This window comes from Elgaria multicarinata, chromosome 9, assembly GCF_023053635.1.
Source record: "Elgaria multicarinata webbii isolate HBS135686 ecotype San Diego chromosome 9, rElgMul1.1.pri, whole genome shotgun sequence".
NCBI classification, from domain to species: Eukaryota; Metazoa; Chordata; class Lepidosauria; order Squamata; family Anguidae; genus Elgaria; species Elgaria multicarinata.
In genome coordinates, this window is record NC_086179.1 from 28,725,079 (window position 1) to 28,749,034 (window position 23,956).

The window sequence follows — 23,956 nt, forward strand, 5'->3', positions numbered from 1 at the left end:
GGTTGTTATGAGAGCTGTTACTTTAAGAACTGGTGCCTGAGCATGCACTTTTCCTTCTTCCACTTCATGCCTTTTGCCTCGTGTATCATGTCTTTTAGATGGTAAACCCCAGGGCAGAGACTATCATCATATTACTGTAAGCCACTTTGGGAGCCTTTTAAATTTGGCTCAAGAGATGGATCTCCATGCTACCAACGATCAATCAGATATAAGCACGCCTTCTGAATTAGGGGCTGGGAAGTGGACGGCTTCCCCTTCGAAGACGACTACCTCGTCTCCCCTATCTCCGCCCGCGCCGTGCGCGGCAGCAGCAACCGCAGCAGCATCCTTAGGCGTCCAAACGCGGCGCCCTTAGGACCGCGGAGAAAGCAGCCGGACGCCTCGGGAAACCGCTGGGCGCGACCACCTTCTCGAGCAGGGTGAGGCGGGACGGGCGAGCAGCCGCCCGCCGCCGAAGTCCTCCTTGTCTTCCGCTTCGTGCGCAGACACTTCCTCTCCCGTCTCCCTCCCTCCAGTCGCGAGCCGAATGGTAGCTCCCAGCCTAGGACTCTCTCCCAGCCAAATGAAGTAGCGCCTGCAAGCTGCTACCCAAGGTATCCTCCAGAGCGCGAGCGAAGGGAGGAGACCGCAGCTGCCGCCGCCAGCGAAGCAAGCCGGTGGCCGCGACTGCTGAGCGCGCGGCTCGGGCTCCTCCTGCCCACCGCAACTCTTTGGAAAGAGCGCGTGTGAGGAGCTCGGTGCGCCCCCCGGCCAGCCCGCCCGACCGCCCGCCGCTCTGCCCGCCTCCCCGCCGGGACAAAGCCATGAAGCCGGCGCTCCTGGAAGTAATGAGGATGAACAGGATCTGTAGGATGGTTCTGGTCACTTGCGTGGGATCTTTCGCCCTGGTCATCTTCTATTTCCAAAGTATGTTGCATCCAGGTAGGGCGGCTTCCTTTGACTTCTCCTCCGCCTCCTTTCTTCGGCTCCTTTTCCTCCGGGGGGTTGACTTGACGCGGAGGTAACGGGGTGGGGAGGTGGCTCGCCGCGAACTCCAGGCGCGTGGAGCCAGGCAGGGCGAGGGCGAGGGCGCGCGTAGGACGGTGGGGCTGGTGCGTCCTTGTCACCCCCGGCGGAGCAAGGTCTGCGCGGACCGAGGGAAAGGAAGAGCCCGGCGAGGGCGGCGAAGGCGCTGCAACTTCAAAGGGCGGAGAGAGTCCGAGGGATGCTGCAGGAGAGGCACGAGCGGGGCGAGGGCGAGAAGCGCCGGCCGGAGACGGAGAGGGCCTTTGGGGGGCGAGGTCGAACCGGGCCGGAGGAAGAGCGGCTCGAACGGCGGCTGGCCGTGCGAGATCGGGGCTTTCCACTCGCGCCGGCTTCGCCTTGCTGGCCATGTGCGCACGGGCGCTGCTGGAGGAGATCCCAGCTGCGCTGCTGCTCTTGCTGCTGCGGCACCAGCAGCGCACAGCATCGAGAAAGGCCCGGAGTCTTGGAAGCCCAATCGCCTGCCTCAGTCCGCTGCACTCCAGATGTCCTGCGCTGCAACTCCCATCCGTCTCAGCCAACCGGGCGAATCGTCGGGGATGCTGGGAGTTGTCCCGAACATCTGGAGGGCACCGGCTTGAGGGAAAGCTCCCTCCCTCTCGCTTCCCTGCTGTGGCCAAGAGGGACTCAGCGCGCCCGCGCACGATCGCACCTTCTCCGCGTAGGCTGCGCGCTAGAGCGGTGGTGGTGGGGAGATGCCTCCGCGGACAAGGATTCGCCCCCTCGAAGGGCTGCTTGAAGAAAAGGCACTTTTCACGTCCAAACTATAGTTGAATCCGACGCTCGAAATGAGGCTATGGCACCGATCCTAAGCGGTCTTGAAGGTTAACTCCATCCCGATCAAAAGTGCTTTTAACTTCAGCTGTATTTAGGATGGGAATGTGACATCCAAAGCAAGGCCTACTTAGAGTAGGCCTATTGACACAAATGAGACGGAAATTAGAGATGTAAGTCATGACTAACTTAACTCCCATTCATTTCAACGGGTTTACTCTAAGTAGGGCTTATGTTGGATTTTACCAAAAGAGTCATTTCTGTTTCATAAATGTGTGGAGTGAGCCAAAGCACTCTTTCTCTCTCCCCCAATCTGAAATGCACTTTGCTCCCAACATGTGTGGTTTAAGGTGCCACCACTGCTTTGACTCTGCTTTGAAATTAACCTGGGATAACTTACCATCCGTAGCCCACTTTTTGGAGTGAATGAGACCAGAATCAAAAAGGCGCTGTGAAAGTAAGAAATAGTCATAGCATCACTGAACACATCCCTTCCCCCCTCCCTTGAAAGAGTTGAATCCAACTTAATTCCAATTCATTTCAAGGGGGCTCCTCTAAGTAGGATGAATGTTAGATACAACCCAAGATGGTAAAATAGGCAGACTCCAGACAGGCTTGTGGGCGAAGATTCCAACAGCGTTTAATCATTTGTGATTGCAAGGGAGAGGAAAAGTTAGCTAGTCATTCTGGATTCGCAAGGGGGAAAGGTCGTGTGCCTTTAATGCTTAAGCGCATGGCTGCTCTCAAATAGCCTAGGAAAATCTCCAACTTCTCCCACTTAAAGGTGTGTGTGTTACAATCTTTTTGTTTCATGTAAAATAGTTTCCTTGCCTTTCCTCCAGTGGGAGTTTGTTTCAATAGCAGATTAACTTAAATCCCATTCATTTCAATGGGTCTGCTCTATTTATTTATTACACTTATTTATTACACTTATATACTGCCCCCATAGCCAGGGCTCTCTGGGCAGTTTACAGAAATTCTAAAATTAAGATAAAAACGAGTCTACATAGGACTCACCTTGGATACAACCTCTGGTTGCCAGAGTGGGTTTGTTAGCACCATCACCTACAGCAGTTGGATCACAGAGAGAGAGAGAGAGAGAGAGAGAGATGGGCTTCCTGCTGCATCCATCCTTTGAGATTAGGAGTCAGAGTTAACACCTCGGGGTTTTAATTCCTGTGCTCTTCTCTAGGCTTGGCTACCTTAAGGGCTCCCTACTTCCTCCACTGGTGGATTCAAAGAGAACAGGTGGAAATGAGCAGATGCTTCTGACTTTATGGCGATTTCATGTTTTTGGGGGTGGTGGTGGATGGAATTCACCTGGGATGACTATGGCTAATAGCAAGTCTGGTGCTTGGCCTTCTTCTCAGGAGGCCACTGCACAGCAAAGGCTGGTGGCTCTGCTGTCAATGGGACAGTGACTCCACTCCGGGGTTCAGACAGAACTTTAAAGGAGCTATCCAAAGGAGCTTCTGTGCCTTGGGGAGCTCCTTTAGAGTTCTAACTGGTTCTGACTGAAACCCAGAGTGGATTCATCACCTCACAGACAACGGAGCCACCAGCCTCCACTGCTTGCTTGTTTGTTTGTTTATTTCGGTCATAGACCAGCACAGCAGAAAACATCATCACAATAATATTAAAAAAAACCCAACATACAATAAAATACATACATAAAATACAAAAAACACAGCAGTCTCAGCCTAAGTCTAAGGTACAATAAAATTCTTCAACATCAATTTCTGTCGGCTTATGGCAGCTGCACAAAAACTGGCCCCTTAAAGCCTCCACTGCCTCATGTGGTCCTTATTTGCCTAATGGCTGGACTGGGGTGGGAGTTTTTGGATGAGAGTGTTTGGGTCAGGGCAATCACAGTATGGCAGGGGCATGCTTCCTTCTTCTCTCCACGTCATGGCTCTCAAAGTGTCCTCTGCCCTGCAGAAGGAAACGTCCCTTGCAACAACCAGCTAGTGTAGCTCATGACCATGTGCAGATGCACATCCAAAATGATGAGCTTTTGGCCTGAAGCCAGGGAACCCTATTCAGACCATGAGGTGGAATGGTATTGAGGACTAGCAGAGAAGGTACAAGTGATGAGATTCAAACGTGGCAATTAGAGGACTCTTCTTCTTCTTCTTCTTCTTCTTCTTCTTCAAGGCATGCATCTGAAGATCTAAGTTAGCCTTGCCCAATCTGGCGTCCTCCAGACGGGTTGGACTACAAATCTCAGTATCCCCATCCATGGTGGCTGGGATTTGTAGTCCATTCCATCTTGAGGATGCCAGATTGGGGAAGGCTGATCTAGACTGTTGCCTATAGAACTGACCTCTTGGGCACTTTCTAGACAAAGGGTTAAGCTTGTCAAAATCATGATGCTTTCTAAGGGGGAAGAGAGATAAGGAGATGCTTAATTCTCTTCCATTGAAACCAATATACTTTTAAAATGCTTACCTTGGTCTCGGCCTTAGCGGAGTACAATCCTATTCATGCTTACATGGAGGTAAGTCCCCTGCCCGCTGAACTGAATCCAACGGGTTGTATCCATGTTACTCCTACTTGGAGTAGACCCATTAAATCAAATGGGTCTTAGCTTTGCTTGCCTAAATTCCATTAATTTCAACGGGTCTATTATATAGGATTAACATTGGATGCAACAACCCTATGTGTGTTTACTCAGGAGGATTTAAAGGTCTGTGATGTTTTTGCAGGTCTGCACTTTCTTTTGTACCTAAGCTTCTGAAGCATTTGTGAGGGTTCAGCACTCAGCAGTATGTTTTTGTACTTGCTAACTGCAAATGTAAGATTCAGGAAAAGCAGTTTTCCTACATTTCACAGGCAATCTCTTCCCCCTCTACCCCAAATCATCCTAGATACATTTATTTTGTGGGTTTTCATGCCCCTGCCATTAGCTGTGGGTGTATGATTGGTTTTTCTGTGTGATCAACAAGGATAAAAAGGGTTTGTGGGAGGCAGACCGCACTTTTTCATTTGCTCTGTGCAGTCTTGTGCCCCAATCTTCCTCCCCCAATTCACTACATAGAAAGATTTAGTCGGGAGGTCTTTGCCACTTGCCAATTTAACCCAGCTGATAAAGTTTTGCTAATTGTTCCTACAGTAACAGTCAAATAAGTAAGTAGATAGCATTTTTGAATATCTGAATTTAATTGTTCTTGCTCAGTGTGTATATGTTAGCTAATTGGTCACATTGCTCTGTAGATGGATTTTGCTCCTAAAAGGCTAACTTGAAAATGCAGAACACAGTCTAATGGAACATGCTTCCAAATGTATGCCCTTGGGAAAGCCTAACTTAACAGTCTGTGCTATCATGGGTGTGAGATGATTTGGGTGGCAATTGAATACCGCTATGGAGGTTTAAGTTCATTTTCACCATCTCTAAAGCTGATATTGCAGCTTGGTAAATAAAAATATCCTGGAGTCGTCTTGCTTGCACTGTTTGCATATAGTTCGGGGTACTTCTCAAATGGAATACCTGCACTGAATCGGTACAACTTCTCTTTTGTAGAGTCTATCAGAAAGGTTGTAAGCCACAACCAAAATGGAAACTGCAGTCCTGAACATTATAAAGGAGTAAAGCCCCATTGGACACCACGGAACTTTCTTCATAACTGCACTGTGAACTGGACTATTTAGGACCAAAAGAGACATTGCTGTAAATCTATATCTGCAACCTCTTTTTCATTCCTACTCTAGAGTAGGTGCATGGGGTCCTATCCAAATTGAGATTCTAGCTGGGGCGGCACAGGCTTTTAAGATCCGAATGAAGCCCTTGCGACTCTTCTAGAGTAAAAATGGGGGCGGGGGAGAAGCATTTTTTAGCGGCAAGATACAGATTTAGCGTCTCTTTTGGCTCTTAGGGATCAAGGTGTAAACAAACATCCTTAAGTCTAAACACTGCCAGTAGTATAGGGATAGGGAGTCTCTGGCCAAAATCCCACCCTACCCACGCTTTCTTCATCCCCTGCGTAGCAATTAGGTTTTTTTAAACGTCTCTGTTGTAGCCAATGGAGATTTTTAAAAGCCTAATTGCTGCTTGCATGTGCACATGAATGAATCTGTTGTGTTACGGGAGCAGTGTGATAGTGGTAAATATCGATGTGGAGGCACTCAACGTTATGCTCCCCATAGCCACAGCCCCCAAGGAGAGTCCAAAAGTGCAGGCAGCTGTGCTGATCCATATCAGCAAACCAGTTCTAGCAGTTTTCATCCACACCAGGAGCAGGTCTTCTGTAAAGATGATGGGGCTTAACTGCCCATTGAAGACCAGGTCACACCCCCTTTTATTTATTTATTTCATTGCCGTGCTGCCCAATAGCTGAAGTTCTCTGGGTAGTTCACAGCAATTCACAAGACAAAGTTCAGCACAAGAATTTAAATATACAAAATTTAAAAACAATTTAAACAGCTAAAAACAATGTCAATAAAACACTAGGTCTGTTCAGACAGCTGGCGTAAATATTTATTTATTTATTTTTGCATTTATATCCCACTTTTTTTTCCCTCCAACGAACCCAAGGCGGCATACATTCTCCTCCTCCTCTCCATTTTATCCTCACAACAACAACCCTGTGAGATAGGTTGGACTGAGAGTCTGTGACTGGCCCAAAGTCACCCAGTATGTTTCCATGGCCGAGTGGGGACAAGAACTCGGATCTCCCGACTCCCAGTCCAACACCTTAGCCACTACACCACAGTCAAATACCCCATCATATGCCATTAAACGCCTGGGAGCAGTGTTAACCTAGCATCAAAAAGATTACGGCTTTGGCACCAAGTGGTCATTAGTGGCTCCCAAATACTTAACCAGGAAAAACATATTGTTCCAGGGAAGATTTCTTTCCCATCTACTGGGAGGATTTCAGCTAAGCTCAAAGGGAACAGGGAATTGTAAGGGGGTGGGGGTGACAGACCATGTCAACAATCCTGCTAATAAACAAGTGCTGGTGGTACATCCCTGAGAGCTGTGGCTCTGCTACATCACTGTGTGTGAAAGAACGTGTGTGTGCTTGTGTATGAAACAGAGTGTGGGGTGGCTCCGCCTACTAGTTTTGGTCCACCCAGTTTTTGTGGTGGTCCCACCCACTGCCGGCTTACGTCCCCTGGAAGGCCCCTGATAGGGTTGAGGCCCCTTTTGCCACAAAAGTTTCTCAATAAAGGGCCTCATCCCTGGCTCAAATAAGCCTGTGGTCATGGAACCACATCTGCTGACATTATGACTTCTTAGCATTTCCATTGTGGTCTCCTCCACTGTCAATTGTATGCTTCGTGGGGCAGAGGCCTGCCTCTTTTGCTTACATTAGTATGTAAAGGTTCATGTGTACCAATTGCACTATATAAAGTCAGTCTGGTCTGGAGGTGTGCATATTTAAGGTTTTGGGATCGCTTTGGTGGTTGTTTTTTAGTTCAACCTCACGGTTCTCCAGCTGTTTGTGGCTGGCTCTGCTCTTGGTAGCCACTTCAGATGATCTGTTTGCCACAAATGTGTCTGAATTTTGGCAGGGGGGAAAAAGCAGTAGATTCTAAGTAGAGTGGTTGGGTGACCACACTCATGTCACAACTAAAGGTTCGCTGCACTTTGCTTTTAATTCATAAGAATATAGTAATTCATGAGCATGTTGAGTGTTTGTGCATTGAGCAGATAATGCCGTGTTGAGGCAGCTGATCTAGTTTTGCCAAATATTGCTGGCATGTCTTCACTTTGCATCTCTCAGCACCACAAAATGTTACCTAATTTGCCTGGTTGATTGTGTCGCCTTTCTGAGCCCATCTGTGTTTTCAAGTGGTCAGTTCTTATTGACCAAAGTAAATTACTGTTACATCTTTCAGTCTTTGTGTATTAAGATTTGGCACCTAGCAGACTTTGGGTTCTATTGGATATTTAGCATTTTTCAGTTCTATCTCTCATGGATGTCCGAAGCTCGTGTTTCATGCTAAAACGTTTCACATTTTAAAAACCTGCTCATATATATATCCTTAAAAAAAAAATTAACTGAATTTGTGATTGCTGGTTATTTCTTGTTTGGAGTGAAGTGTCATGTACGTGACATCACCTATGAATGTTAGTTATACAGAATGTTAGTTCATGTCTAGATTGGCCTCTGTGGGGTAATGGGATGCATGTACCCCTGGAATCCAACCCCCTTGAATTATGTGTGGGACTTATTTTGTACCTCTCAGGAGGTGTGTCTAGCATGAGTTCTCTCACCTGCCACTTCACTCTGGCCTGTGGTCTTCTCATTTGAGCAGGTGCTCTCCTTATTTGGGTGTGTGTGTGTCCATTTCTCAGATTCTGCTTCATGCTTTCTTTTTTCATGACCCCATGTAAATATAACATCTCTCTGAGGGGGAAATGGAGAAGCCACATGGGAGTAGACTAGTAATCTTTTATGTGGTCCTTCTCCCCAGAGAAGCCATCTTATCTGTGAAGCCACCCAGATAAACTGAGATATACGAATTCAGGTCTTTTCTTCTAAGTTCAGTGCTGGCCTATATTCTCTCAAACCAGGGTGCCCCTCATATGTATTGGACTATGTCTCCCATCAGACCCAGCCACCATCAGATCCAGCCATCATGGCTAATGGTCAGGGATTAGGAGAGTTGTAGTCCAAAACATCTGGAGGGCACCCAGTTGGCTACCCCTCTCTTACATCATGTGTATTCAAAAGGCAATGAGAGGCAAAAGTTTGATATGATCTGAAGAGAAACTAGAGGATAACACTTCAACAGCTGTACAGTGCAGGGATGGGCAGCTTGTCCTCCAGTGCAGGGATGGGCAGCTTGTCCTCCAGGTGTTTTGGCCTACATCTCCTCTCATGCCTCACTATTGGCTATGCTGGCTGGAGCTGATGGGAGAATGCAGGCCAAAACATCTGCAGGCCCACAAGTTATCAAAAACATCTGAAGTAGGCAACCCAGTGACCTCCAGATGTTTTGAACTACAACTCTTATAATACCTGACTGTTGGTCATGCTGGCTGGGGCTGATACGGGCTGAAGTCCAAGACATTTGGATGGCACCAGGTTGCCTATCCCTGATCTAGGTTAAATTCCAAGGCAAGTCAGTATAATTATCTTTCATATTGCAGATAGGAGGACTAAGGCAGAATGTGTGTGGTTTGCCTAAGGCCACCTAGTGAGTTCATTGCAGAGGTGAGATTTGAATTAGGGGTAGCAGGAGGTTCCTGATTGTAGCCCAGCCTCTTTTTAGCCACTACATTACACCAGCTATAGAGGGTTTTGGAACAAACACATTGTACCCTTTCTGCACATTAGCTGTATCCAGAATAGAGTTGGATTATGAAGTTGAGATGCCAAAGTACTCCAGGGGGGTCCAACAGACCATAACAGGGAGAAGAAATTGGATTAATTCTCATTAGTTTACCTCTTGCTTTAATTTGGGAACTTCATTAGGATGAATGGAGCTGCTTCCTTCCTTTCTTTTAGGCCAGCATTGATGTAATGAGCACTGTTCTCTTCTTCCCCACATTAAGGCATTGACTTCATCTGGGAAGAAGTGCAGGATGCTGTGATTGGTTTGGTTCCATGAAATCTAATCTCACAGTTATCTGGTTGCAATCTGCATGGAAGTGTAATAAGGGACATGGCTGTCATTAAAAAGCTAAATTGCATGAAGTGATAGTTATCAGGTGATTAAGCTTAAGCTGTCCCAGCTTGCATCCTGTTGGAAGCGGTGGGTTTCTTTTGCGATAAGGAGCCCCTTGTCTTTGACAGCTGAATTATGCTGGCCATTTTGCTCAGTTCAGCCACCAAAATGATTAAGTGCAGCTATTGCAGCGAGAAACATGGTTGTGTCATGCTGCACAGAGCAGAGTTGTAACTCTAATCAAGCAAACGTCCGCTAGCAGGGGATTAAATAAATGCTTGGTTTGGAACTATATTTTAAATACTTTTGTTACTCCACTGAATGGTGTCCTACTCTCTTAATCCCTCCAGTCTTCCTGGAGACCAAGCACCTACATTTGTACTCTCTATTTGTTTCTCTCTCCGTTTGTTTCCATTAAGAAGTTTGGGTTGGGAGCCTCAAATCCTAGAACAGCCTCCCCCAACTTGGTGCTCTCCAGAAGTTTTGGACTATAACTCCCATCAGCCACCGCCAGCATGGCCAACAGTCACAGATGGAGGAATTAACAGTCCAAAACATCTGGAGGGTACCAGGTTGGAGAAGGGTGCCCTAGAAGATGGAAGACCAGCCACCAATATCCTATGGATGCTATTGACATAATGCTGGCATGAGTGACCTCTAACACAATGCTAATAGCAGGTTTTCCATTAGATGCTGCCCTTAGATTTTAGCACCAAACCAATCCGAAATTCACTCAGAAGCAAGCCCATTAAATGTCAGCATGAAGCAGTAGACGCCTCCTACCACGCCCCAAATATTAGTCCCTCCTTCATGTCAGGGACCCAATCCAGATTGGGCTTCATGTGCTGGCTATTTGTGAGGGAAACTTCCATCTTGCACTTGAAGACAAAGCTTGTGATTAACATAAGGCATAATTTAAAGACAGTGAAGGGCTTCAGCTATTGGGCGGTATAAAAACGTAATAAATAAATAAATAAATAAATAAATAAGGGCTGGATATAGAAGATGGGGGGGGGAATGCAGATTTGCAAAGTAACTTCTTGGCCTGGTCTCTGGAGAGGCGGTGGAATGAGAGCTTCATGGGAGGGGAATCCTAGCCCAATTTCTCTTTACGAGAAATCTATGGCTTCCGGAAGGAAACTGAGGCGAACCCTGTGGAATTTCCTATAGATTACGTGGAATGTTCCATATAGCAGAGCAGGCCTTGCTCTCTCTTACTCTGCCACTCTCTTAAAGTGTACCGTGCCTGGCTGGCTCCCTGTTTTTTCCCTCCAAACTGCCGTGCCAAACTTGCCAGCTGTCTCATTGTCCACCAAACCCATTACATTTCTTTGACATTCAGTTTTATGGATTAGCCAGGGTTTGGAAAAACTGAAGCACGCATTTATGCCTAATGCCATGCACATACGATAGTACTTCAAGTGACTCCAATTGGATTTGTAGGCCTGAGCCAGGCTAACTGCTTTGACGTTCTTACTCTTAAGATGCTTGAAATGCCTTGAGATCCCTTCTAGAAGGAAGGGTTCTATATAAATGTAAAAGAGCTTATTGTAATTATTTTAGCAGGCTTGAAACTTCCCTGGGAACAAATTATGCCCAAATCCATTTTTGAAAAGTCACCATGGGAGAGAGCTCTCCAAAACACCTTGTAATCTAAAATTCAGGACTTCATATCGAGCAGCAAAATTGTGGGAAGGCTGGAGGGGTGTGCAATGATTGCAGCAATCCAGCCTTCCCCAACTGCATGCCTGCCAGATGGGTTGGACTACAACTCTCATCTTCCCCAGCCAGTATGGCTGGTGATGGGAGTTGTAGTCCATCACATCTGTAGGATGCCTGATTGGGAAAGGGTCGACTAGATTATACTTTGTGTGTCTTTTCAGACAATATTTTGTGTGTCTGTCTACCTGCTGATACTTGTATACACATGCCGTCTGTCTTGGTTTAATTCAGGGGTTCAGAGCCATGGTCCCAGTCCAGTCCTCCTGGGTTTCCCAGCTAGCCATACCTCTTTCTCCAAGTCACATCCCTTTCCCCCAACCACTGATGGTTTCCTGGCGTTTGCACACTTTCTCTCTCCCCCCCACCCCCATTCTGAAAGGTTCAAATCCTTTTCCTAAGGCTTAGTTACTCTCAGTAAGAGCTTGAAGCTAAAATGTGTTGGCATTTTTGGCTCCACCCCTCTTGCCTTTGGTCCTGCCCATCACTGGAGTATGTCCCTCTCCCCCCCCCCCCCCAAGTTTCTCTGAAATGGATTCCAGCCCTCTGGCAAAAAGAACTTTTTATAATTCTTGCTTATATTAATGGGAAGATCAAGAACGAGCAATTGAAGCTTGTATTTCAAATTGGGCTGTTTTGACTCCCGCCTTTGGCTTTTTTCTTTAAAGTCTTGTCTAGTGTTTTTACTTTAAAGTCTTGTCTAATGTTTCCTAATTCCTTTTAAATTGGCATGGCTGAAACTGTGCTGGGCCTTCATGCTGATCTGTTGGTAGACTTCTCCGTTGATAGGGTAATTCTTCTGCAGTGAGAGAGATGCCCTATTTGGTTGACCAAATTAATGGTCAGTGAACTGCGGGGGGTTGGGATTGTATCTACTAGCTCTTCCCTTCCCTTCCCTTCTCTTCTCATTTATTACATTTCTATGCCACCCGATAGCCAAAGCTGTCAGGATGGCTCACAACATGATAAAATGCAACACAAAACCTTTAACATTCAGAAATTTTAAATAGAAATTTTAAATTTTAAACAATAAAAATTGTTGTTTTTAAATGGATACTGTTGTTTTTATACTGTTTTTATGTTTTTTTAAACTGTTTTTATGTTTTTTTATGTTTTTTTAATTTTTGTATACTTTTAATGTTTACTATTTTTAATTGTTGTAAACCGCCCAGAGAGCTTCGGCTGTGGGGCGGTATATAAATGTAATTAAATAAATAAATAGTTTTAAAACAAGTTAAAAACTATTGACAGTAAAACTCCCAGCCATTCTCCTCCCTACCTTCTGCATAGAGCCTTACCATGTAGGTGCTGTGCATGAGGTTGGATGCACATATGGAGATTGAGGGCACTGCCAATGGTCATGACAGCATGATACCCCGCATGCATATTTATTCCCCACTGATTTGATCAACTGAATGGTCTCTCTCTTTCTTTCCTTCTTCTCTGTTCCTCCTGAATAGGGTCACAATGGGAACTATATCCTATCAACTACATACAGGCCACAGCTAGACCTAAGGTTAACCTGGGATCATCCAGGGTTCGCCCCTGCCTGAGCACTGGATGCCCTGTGTGTCACCTAGATGAACAGGTTTGACCCCTGGACGATCCAGGGATAAACCTTAGGTCTAGCTATGGCCACAATGAGTTGACTACAGAGGACGAGACATATCAGATTGATTCTTTGGTCTGAATGCTTCTAGTTTTTACCTATCACCCCAGGTTTTGATCTGGTCTGCCTCTTCTTATACTGCAATTTCCTCTTTACATGCTGAACGGAAAGGGGAAGTTTTTGTTACTACTTTTTTTCCATTTCAAACTAAGGCAAGGAAATCCTTCTAAAGAACCAGAGAGGCACAAGATGTTTACAGTGTCATGTAATCGACCCAGAAAATTCCATGAGTTACCAGTCACGAGTGTGCTATAAATAGCTTGTTTGGAGAAGCCCATGGACTGCAGTGCTTATCAGCCCCAGCCAGCATGGCCAATGAGCAGAAATGCTGGTAATTGTAGTCTAAAATATTTGGAGGGCACTATCTTTGGGAAGGCTGTTCTATTTTGTGTACTTTGTTTGAATAGCTAAGTCTGCGATCCTATAGCCACTTATGTAGGAGTAAGCTCATTAAACTCAGCAGGACTCACTGTATTTCTGAGTAGACATATATAGGATTGGACTTTTAATGTATAATTAGTCTAAATAGCCTGAAGATTAAGTTGCCAGGACAATGTTACCCAGAAATTAAGACAAGCACATAAAGCAATTCCTACCTCTCTGTGTCTTTTAAATTGGATAGCATTACACTGGAATCTATAGGGTTGGTTTCCTGGATTTGTTTTGATATATCAGATTGTTCACTTTGAAACTATATATCACAAGTACAGTGTAATTTGTTCTGTTAAATACATTGTCTTTCCCTTGGCTAAATGGAATCCAATTTATTACATGGGCCCCAGTCCAGAAAAAGTTAAGTCTCATTGAAGTCCTGGAGACAAGCTACTGTAATTAAAAAGGAGATGGAGAAAGTTATTTTATATGGTAAAAATTAAATGGGACCAATTTTGTAGGTTGTTATTAAAAGAGGGTGCCAAAGGAGCGCCAGCTTTTTAAAAGTTGAAGGTTACTGTGCCAAGACTGCAAGAAAACAGCCAGTATTCTACAAGGAATAAACAAAGGCCTCACTCCGATGCAGACTTGCATGGGAGAAAATCCCATTTAAAAGAGTAGGATTTCTGGGTAAAGATGCACAGGATTGCACTGTAAGTTATTGGAGAGGTTCCTGTCAACCCCAAATATTATTGTTATCCTGCCTTTCCTTCAAGGAGCTCAAGACGGTACGGTCTGGTTCACACATAATGACAACCCAGAGTATGGGTTGTTGATGAATTGTGGTTGTTGTTATGTGTAAACACTGTACTATGGTTTAACTGTGAGTCGTTAAGAACCCATGAAGAGAACCTATGGTTTGCTGTTGGGTTGTGAACTATGGGTTGTTTGTGGTTAATGACCAAACTCAACCCATAGAGCCTGTTTAAACAACATGACAAATCAGAATATGGATTGAGTCTGGGTTGTCATGTTGTGTGAACCCAGCTGTGCTAACAAATCATGGTTTGTTAACCACAAACAACCCAAGAAGAGAACCCATGGTTTATTGTTGGGTTGGGAACCCATGATTCAAAACAGCCCATGATTCAATTGCAACCCATAGTCTGGGTTGCTGTATTACATGGACTCTGGGTTGGGTTATTGATATATTTGAACCAGATCTATAGCTACCTCCTACTTACCTTTAGTGGAATGAGCTACCCAGAGAAGTTTGCCTGGTGCCTACGTTGTGTTCCTTTTGGCACCTAGTGAAGACTTTTTTTTTTAATTCTCCAAGGCATTTTAGCTTTTCAGTTTGTTTTTATCTGGTGCTGTATTTTACATTTTTGTTGCTAGCTTCTGTTTATTTACCTTATTTTTATATTGTATTTTATAATCTTTATTGTTTCGTATTTTATGGTTTTAATTGTTATGAATTGCCAAGAGAACTTTGGCTATTGGGCTGTATAAAAATGTAATAAATAATAAAAAAGGGGGCATCTGCAACCATGTATATGCCAAGCTGCCAGCTCCCCCCTCACTATAACATGTTCTTAAAAATAAGAAGAAAGGATGTCGCAGTGACTAGTGTCTGTCCAGGTGAGCCCTGGCTTGTCTATGCCAGCCTAGGTTCTCTCTCACTGGACCTATTTGCCAATGTTCTGATCACTTGCCTTTCTTTTAGTAGTCATTTGGGGCTTTGGATAGTGGGCCCAAGGTTCAACCCTAGCTGCACAACTAATCAGGAGCACACACCACGCTGCTGCCTTTTGTTGCGGGTTTTGCTTCTGTTCTTCAAGATACGCTTAAGACTGCAAGAAGAAACCTGCATGTCTCCCATCTCTTATTTTAGAAACAAGTGAGCTGTCTCTATCAGAAGGTTGGGAAATACTGTATTAAGGATTAGTGCCGTTCAGGCTGAAAGACCGTTTTAAAAATGTGCACTGTTACCTTTGGAGAGAGGTTTGCTCGTGTGCCGTAATATAAGTCCTACCCCCTCACTCCACTTTTTGTAACAACCATTTCGTGTCGAATTCATGGAGTTAGAAAAAGAAGATGAAAAAGAGTTAAATAACACACCCCTCTGGTATTTCTGGAAATGTTGGTACCATCCAGAGTAACTTTCCACTAACTTTCAAATGGTAGGAACACCCATTCCTCCACAATTACAGTTTCCATAAGGCAAAATGTATATGGTTTTTTTTAATGGGTCAAAACCGGCTAGCTCTCATTAGTAAAGGTATTTGCTAAACACCTTATAAATAGCAAGGAAGCTTTATGCTGTATATTAAACTTGTCACGATTTGGCTGAAACCTCATTTTTTCCAAGACACAAAATTTCCTATAGCTTTAACCATTTCCCCTTTTCCCCTTGCAATACGTTAGACCAGCCTTCCCCAACCTGGTGCCCTCCAGATGTGTTAGACTAGAACTTCAACTATCCCCCAACCACATAAGTTACAGTATGAATTCTATGTCAATAATAATAACAACAACAATACCAATAAATAAGAGACCTTGCCCAAGTTGGATTCCTTGTTTTTTGGGTGTGAGCATATTTTTTCTGAATGCTTAAATTATTTCTTTGACTTGCTTAGCAGGGCGACAGAATGGTTTATCTACTTGTTGCTGTTAATGTTAGAAGCAGTTCAGTGAAGTGGAAGAAATCGTATCCCTGTTATGTCTCTCAAACTGTGCACTCCAGCATTCTGAGTTGTTGATATTTTTTTTAGTTGCTCTTTCTTTTTCCCTGACTGCGTGGCTGGTCTGTTTTGTCCTTGTGCGAATGTCATTATAATAAGATCACCGTTTCTTCTGCAAGCCACTGGGATCTAAGCCATATGCATAATTTATCAACTTGAAGGTAACTCTTATCTAAGTTGAGGGATGGTGCTTGGGGAAAAAATGCAAAAATTATAGAAAGAGGGGACTGGTTTATTATTATTTTTGGAGGCACTTGCTGCAGGCCTGTATTTTCCTTTTGTGTAATGACAAATATTGTTCCCAATTTAGAGTAGTTACTAATTGGATTTCCTCTACTATAGGAAATGCCAAACTTTGGGCAGTATATTTTCCAGCGTTTAGAGTTTGCTATCAAACTAGGGAACTAAAATATATGTTAACTTTGATCGACCTAAACTTAATTGTGGCTGAATCCCACTGAAAGTGATGAGGCTTAAGTGAATTGCGACCGGCAAATTTCAATAGTTTAAAATTGAATTAGTAATAACTAACTTGAGCTGGTTTATGGTTTTTCGTGGGTTGGGTAATTTTGAACATTTAAATGTGGTGCACATGAAGCAAGGATCATTCATTTGGGATTGAGAATCCGCCTTTTATTCTTCCTTCCGAATGAACCTGCCCACAATTTATTCTCTTCATTTGTTGTTTATTCGTTCAGTCGCTTCTGACTCTTTGTGACTTCATGGACCAGCCCACGCCAGAGCTTTCTGTCGGCTGTCGCCACCCCTAGCTCCCCCAAGGTCAAGTCTGTCACCTCCAGAATATCATCCATCCATCTTGCCCTTGGTCGGCCCCTCTTCCTTTTGCCTTCCACTTTCCCTAGCATCAGCCTCTTCTCCAGGGTATCCTGTCTTCTCATTATGTGGCCAAAGTACTTCAGTTTTGCCTTTAATATCATTCCCTCAAGTGAGCAGTCTGGCTTTATTTCCTGGAGTATGGACTGGTTTGATCTTCTTGCAGTCCAAGGCACTCTCAGCATTTTCCTCCAACACCACAGTTCAAAAGCATCTATCTTCCTTCGCTCAGCTTTCCTTATGGTCCAGCTCTCGCAGCCATAGGTTACTACGGGGAATACCATTGCTTTAACTATGCGGACCTTTGTTGTCAGTGTGGTGTCTCTGCTCTTAACTATTTTATCAAGATTTGTCATTGCTCTCCTCCCAAGAAGTAAACGTCTTCTGATTTCCTGGCTGCAGTCAGCGTCGGCAGTAATCTTTGCGCCCAGAAATACAAAGTCTGTCACTGCCTCCACGTTTTCTCCCTCTATTTGCCAGTTATCAATCAAGCTGGTTGCCATAATCTTGGTTTTTTTTGAGGTTTAACTGCAACCCAGCTTTTGCACTTTCTTCTTTCACCTTTGTCATAAGGCCCCTCAGCTCCTCCTCGCTTTCAGCCATCAAAGTGGTGTCATCTGCATATCTGAGATTGTTAATATTTCTTCCTGCGATTTTAACTCCAGCCTTGGATTCGTCAAGCCCAGCACGTCGCATGATGTGTTCTGCATACAAGTTGAATAGGTAAGGTGAGAGTATACAACCCTGCCGTACTCCTTTCCCAATCTTAAACCAGTCCTTAATCCATGACCTTACCGTCTTGGGTGTCCCTTCACGGTTTAGCTCATGGCATCCTTGAGGTGCTCAAGTTCCAGCACCACGACAAGGTAACGATCTCCTTTGCTGGAGATTCTCTTCATAGTCAGTGACAATACTGAGCAGGAGGAAGAGTTTGACTGGTTGTGTATAAGGCAGCTTCCTATGAATGCACTTGTCCTGGATATGGATCATAAAAATGACCAAATATTTGCTTCTGGTGTTAATAACTGAGGGATGTAGCCAAATATACCTTTTATACCATGGGTGGGCAACATGCAGTCCACAAGCTATATCCCCCCCAGCCATTTTGTGACCCCCATTGCCTCGCTGCTGCCAAATTTTCTGCAGTGGTAGCAAAAAAGCTGAAATTTTCCTTGAAAACAACTTTTTAGCATGTAGCATTGCACTCCTGGAAGCCTCCTGGGGTGGGGTGCGATTTTGATTCCCTGCAAAGGTGAGTGCTCTCTGCATGTCTTCTTTTAAAGGAAAGTCACCTTGGTTTTGCCACTACACTGCCACATTTTGTTTGGAAAATTCATGGTGTTGCAGCAGTTTCAGTGGCAATGGGGATGGGGCAACCCCCGGTGGGCTCCAGGAGGGAGAAATTGGCCTATGAAAGTAGCTCATCCCTGTTTTAAACTTGAACGATGTCCAGGGGCTGACTAAAACAAAGCCTGTTAAATTTGTTACATCAAGTCACATCATGTAAATGATATAAATTGCCACATTTCCTATGCTGTAAAGTGTTCAGGTTACCTTAGGGCGCAGTCCTAATGCATGTTTAGACATAGGTGCAATCCTATACATGTTTAGTTAGAAAAAAGGACAACAGCTCCCTGCGTGGGTGCAATCCTATGAATGCTTAGAAAGAAAAAGGCCTACAACTCTTAGGGTACAATCCTATTCATGATTAGATGGAAAAAAGCCCTGCAATATGGCTGGCTGGGGAATGCTGGGAGCTGTGGGACTTTTTTCTGTATGAACCTGCATAGGATTGTGCCATTAAGTGATTCTATGAAGTCAATGTTGTTATTAATGAGCTTAAACCAATTATTCAATCCTTCTCAGTCACCGGCTAAAGTCGGAATATTGTCATTGTCATTTTGTCATGAATGGTGGGCTAGGCACTGGACTGCAATTCCCATAACCCCTAGCCAACATGACCAATGCAAGGGGATGGTGGGAGTTGTAGTTCAAACATCTGGGGCTATAGCAACATATCCCCTTTAAATGCATTAAATTAAGTTGATGCTGTAACAGCAGCATCTCTCTCTTCCCTTCCCTCCCTCCCCCTTCCCTCCCCCTTGTTATAAGTGGGGTGGCCATGTGTCCTAGTTTACAGAGGACAGTCCTCTATCTGAAGTGCTGTAGAGTCCTTGTCTGGGTTTATGTAAATCCATGTCCTCATGTCTCTCAAAAGTGGCCATCCTAATTGTTAGCAAAGAACTCAGCTCTGGGTGAATCTAAGAAAGCCGTTGAAGGCTCTCAGGAGTCCAGAGAGCATCATGAAGCATAGGGAGCATGCAGTGACAGCTCCAGGTTTTTGAGGGCCCTTGGGTAAGGCAGGCTCAATTTTTTTATTGATCATTTTATTATTTTATTTATTTATTACATTTATAAGCTTTTTTTCTGTAAGGAAACCAAGGCGGTGTACATCCTCCTCCTCTGCTCCATTTTATCCTCACAACAACAACAACCCTTTTGTTGTTAACTTTTGTGAACCGCCCAGAGAGCTTTGGCTATTGGGCGGTATAAAAATGTAATAAATAAATAAAAAATAAATAAACCCTGTGAAGTAGGTTGGGCTGAGAGTCTGTGACTGGCCCAAAGTACCCAGTGGGTTTCCGTGGCCGAGTGGGGACTAGAACCCCAGGTCTCCTGACTCCCAGTCCAACACTTTAGCCACTACACCGCACTGGCTCTGAATGGGCCCCCTTCCTCAGTGAGTCTTGTTCTCACCGCCATTGTAACCCAACTGTTCTTCTCACCCTCCTCTTTCTCTTCATTGCTGCCACTTGCTTGTGTGACAGGCAGAGAGCCAGGGAGCAAGTAGGCTGTGGCATCTGCCCCTCTTCCTCCTCACCAGTACTATTGCCAGAGTGAAAGGCAGGTTGTCATGGTGATGAAGAGGAATAACCCCAGTGCCATCATATCTGTGGGCCCCTGCTGGGGTGTGGACCCTCAACAGGTGCCCAATCATACTACCTTTGAGGCAGTGTATGTGTGTGTATGTGTGTGGACGGATGACTTAAGGCTTAATGAACAAATGAATCCAAGATTCAATTCTTTTGTCAGATTAATGTTTGTAGTCCTTCTGGCTTGCTGTGCAAACAGCATCTCTCTTGCTCACAGCCAAAACAAGTCTTCCTGCATCATTATGGTGGTTTGTAAACAGCTCTAGTTGTTACTAAGACGAGTAATCTCTTCACAGAATACAAAGGAAGCAGCCATATATATGACTGGAGAAATGTGTGTGGAGATCTGTGTGTATATATACTTGAAATAAAAGGGCCCAAGTAGTACTTCCAAAACATATGTGAGAGAAAAGAAGTCAAATTTCCTTGGGTTCAGTTCTCAAAACATTGCTACTCAAGGCTAAACTATATGCTACATTAAATATGAAGTTGTGGCTGATCCTCACCATTTTGTTTACCTTCGTGGAAGGGTATGGGGGCTCAATCCAGATTGGGACTGCTATGCATACGTAGGGGAGGTTTAAACCTTTCCAACAATTCACTTTTACCTCAAGGTGTGATCCTCAGGCTACATCTTTTCAACCCATTGTCCGGTGGTGGTTGTGTGGCGTGCCCTTTAGATAGGGTGACCATATGAAAAGGAGGACAGGGCTCCTGTATCTTTAACAGTTGCATAGAAATTAAAGGTGCAGGAGCTATACTAGAGTGACCAGATTTAAAAGAGGGCAGGGCACCTGCAGCTTTAACTGTTGTGATGAAGAGGGAATTTCACCAGCTGCTACATGCATACAAATGACACCTGCTGAAATTCCCTTTTCTAGGTAACTGTTAAAGATACAGGAGCCCTGTCCTCCTTTTCATATGGAAAAGGTGCCCAGGTCAAATGAAACTTCTGTGCACTAGTTGAATATTTTAAAACCATCCTCGGAGGGGAGGAAAATAAAAAGGAAAGGCTAATTCTCATAAGGAGGAATGCAAAGCAAGTCTTCGAAAATCCATTAGCTTAGGCAAGAACTTAAGGTATTTTTCACTTTTTCTCTCATTTGCAGCCAAGCTACAAATGATGAAGGATGTATTTACGTCCTTTAGTTTTCTGCTATCATTCAGTAATGATGTTTCTTCACAGTTGAATGGCAAAATTTAGCTATAAGTACTGGACTAATTGGAAAAATCAAATAGTATCCTGAGACAGAATGTCTCATGGCTCTGTGAGCATATTTTGTGAGGTGATAGCACTACTCAGAGTTGTATAAAAGGAACAGGAATGGCACCATGGTCATGTAAATAATTATTCCTGATACAGTGTGTGCATGCACACAAACATACATGGGGTTTTGTATAAGATGGCATTTTGTATAAGATGGCATTCAGAAAAACGCAGAGGCCTGTGTTCCAATTACTTTAGCTACTGGCTTCCTTGCTGATGCTACCCCAGTATAAACGGGGACAAAAGTAGGAAAGCAAGTAATTAACCTGACTCCTCCCATCCACGAGGAACAGAAACCGACTAATTAAAGAGCTATTCATCATGAATCTCCAGCCACACTGAACAGGAAAGAATAAAAATAGTTGAACCTGCAGAGAGGAAACTTTTAATTAAAGTTGTATGAAGCCTTTGCTTAATTGGACTTAACTGTAGGTAGGAATGGGGAAAAATCATTCAGTTTGTATTTTAATATGAACTTACCTATTTTGCATTTTTGAACCAGTGTGTAAACCAAAATTCAGCTTTGCTTTAAAATTCACACACCTCAAATTGTGCAATGGAGCTCTCCAGTCAAAATATCCATAAAAATAATATATTAGGGGAAATAACATTAAACATTTACTATATTAAGAAAATGCTTGCATAGAAGACAAAAATGTACAAAAATGCATGTATTAGGGAAAATGTGAACACATTTTTATGAATATTTATGTAAATGTTTGGAAAAATGAGGAACTGAGAGCAATTGAAACTGATAGATTTGTCCATCCCTGGCTATGAGTGACCAGTATAGAATTCTTGGCCATGGGGAGGTGAATTATAGGATAAAATAGTACTATGTTAAGTTCTGTAAGTTTCCACTCCTTTAATTCCACTTCTGCAGAAAGACAATGCCCCAGGAACGCAAAGGAGCTTTTGCATGGAAACAGCTGGAGGAAAATAAATTTATGGATAATAAATCTAATTAAGGAGATCTCTTAGTATCTTAACAGGTTTCTCCTTCCTGTCTATATCTGGATCCATAGAGATGAACTCAATCAGGACTCAATCATTCTACACTCAACTTAGTTACTGTATAAATAGATGCTCATGGATTATATTTTAAACATTTATTAACAACAAACAATATTTAAGACAATTAGAGAAAGGAATTGTTGACAAAGGTTACAATAGGAAAAGAAAACAAGACAATGCACAGTGCATACATTACAAACACAGATTTCCGCGAGCAGAGATTACTCTTTGCCGGAAGCAACCCCTCTCTACTTTTATAGTTTTACACTTGTACATGATGTGTGAAGTGATTGATTGCTGTACGCTGATTGACTACTGCTCTCTTTTAATGTCACCTCTCCATATTTATTTATATTGGACAACATTTTGCTTTTACTTATACAGTTCTATAGAAATTTACTAACTTGTCCTTTGTGGTTTTGACCTGTATGGGGCATGAAGCTTACTGAGCAAGAATGTTTCTTGTAGTGTTCTGTTTTCCCCAAGTCAACGTTCCTGCCAATAATAGTTCAGTCAGCCATTTTGGTTCCGACAGCCATTTTAGCGATGCCTCTTTGATATGCCTGAAATGACCATTGGCTTAAAATTGCCTACACAGCCATGTGTCTCAGTACCCTTCATTATATCAGAAGTTTACCTGATGGAAATACCTTTGGTAAACTTATGGAACACTATTTTATGTAACTGCCTGGCCAATGCAAAGAGTAAAGGAACATTCTCTGCATTTGAATTGGTTTTTAAGCTCATCCTTTTTGGCAAAGGGATAAAAAGGTACGATCTAGGTTATTGAACAGGAAGGATATAATTGGGATATTCATAATTGGATCCTACCACCCCCATTGTTTTGAAAGCGTGTTGGCAGTCTAAGGGTGAAATCCTATGCATGTTTAGACAGGAAAAAGCCCTACAACTCCCAGCATTCCCCAGCCAGCATGTAGGTCTTTTTTCTGCGTAAACATGAGTAGCATTGTGCCCTAAAACTCTTCAATGGTGCAAAGACGCGTAGGCTGCAATCCGACTTAGCTGGAAGTTCCATTAAATTCATTTATGTATTTTATATTTACTGTTGTTCCCCATCTGTATCAGAATGGAGAGGCAGGTAAGAAATAAATTATTATTATTATTATTATTATTATTATTATTGGGACTTTCTTCTGAGTAGACACATAGGATTACACTGTTAAAGCATTTTATGAATAGACAATCAGGCTGGTAGCACGTCAAGTCCCTAAATAGAATTGTGTGTTCTGTGAATATATTGTAGCAATCTCAATTAATATACTTCCGCCTAATAATCTGTGTAATAAACACCTATGTTTTTAGCAATGAAGAAGAAACAGGATTAAATATCACACATGACAGCGAATAATTGCTCTTACTTTGGAGCTGTAAGCATAAAATGGTTATTCTTCATGGTGCACTTAGCATTACTTATGCTTGATTAGGATTTAAAATACATTTATGATATAATCATGCTATAGATTTCAATCTATATTCTAAATCTGTGTTCTGTCTGCTAACAAAACAGGGAAAATCATAGATCTCCTAATGTGTGCAGTAGCAGTATTAGTATGTACAATTTCTCTTAAGAGGTCCAGTGCTTCAGTGCCTTCCAGGAGTGAAGAAAGTAGCCATTGTCATGATAAAAAAAAAATCCTGCTGGTTTAAGACCAGACTTAAGGCTATCTCATATTGGCTCAAGTTTCGCAGAGGGCACGTCTACACCAGGCATTTATCCCGGGCTGGTCACGTGGTCATCCCTGAGTGTCTAAGTGATACATAGGGGATCCTGGGTTTGGAGCAATGCTATTTTCTGTTTCATTTTGTTCTATATTTTTAACCCTTGTTGTAAGATGCTTTGAGTCTTTCGTTGAGAGAGACATCTCATCAATTGATTAAATAATAATAACAATAATTTATTTAAAACATTTATATCCCGCCCTATATCAATAAGATCTCAGGGTGGCGTACAGCTAAAAGCATACAGTAT

At 43.5% G+C, this 23,956-nt stretch overlaps 1 protein-coding gene across 2 annotated transcripts in view; it reads left to right on the forward strand.

The window, feature by feature from the left end:
• The first annotated feature begins 786 nt into the window (after positions 1-786).
• Positions 787-23,956, forward strand: part of CHST11 (carbohydrate sulfotransferase 11) — a 235,653-nt gene continuing 212,483 nt past the window's right edge. The window contains exon 1 of one of the 2 annotated variants that reach the window (XM_063133403.1): positions 787-921. In XM_063133403.1, the coding sequence (XP_062989473.1) occupies positions 804-921 (118 nt within the window). In that variant the 5' untranslated portion in view covers positions 787-803. The remainder of the gene's footprint in view (positions 922-23,956) is intronic. The other variant, XM_063133404.1, reaches the window with a different exon arrangement.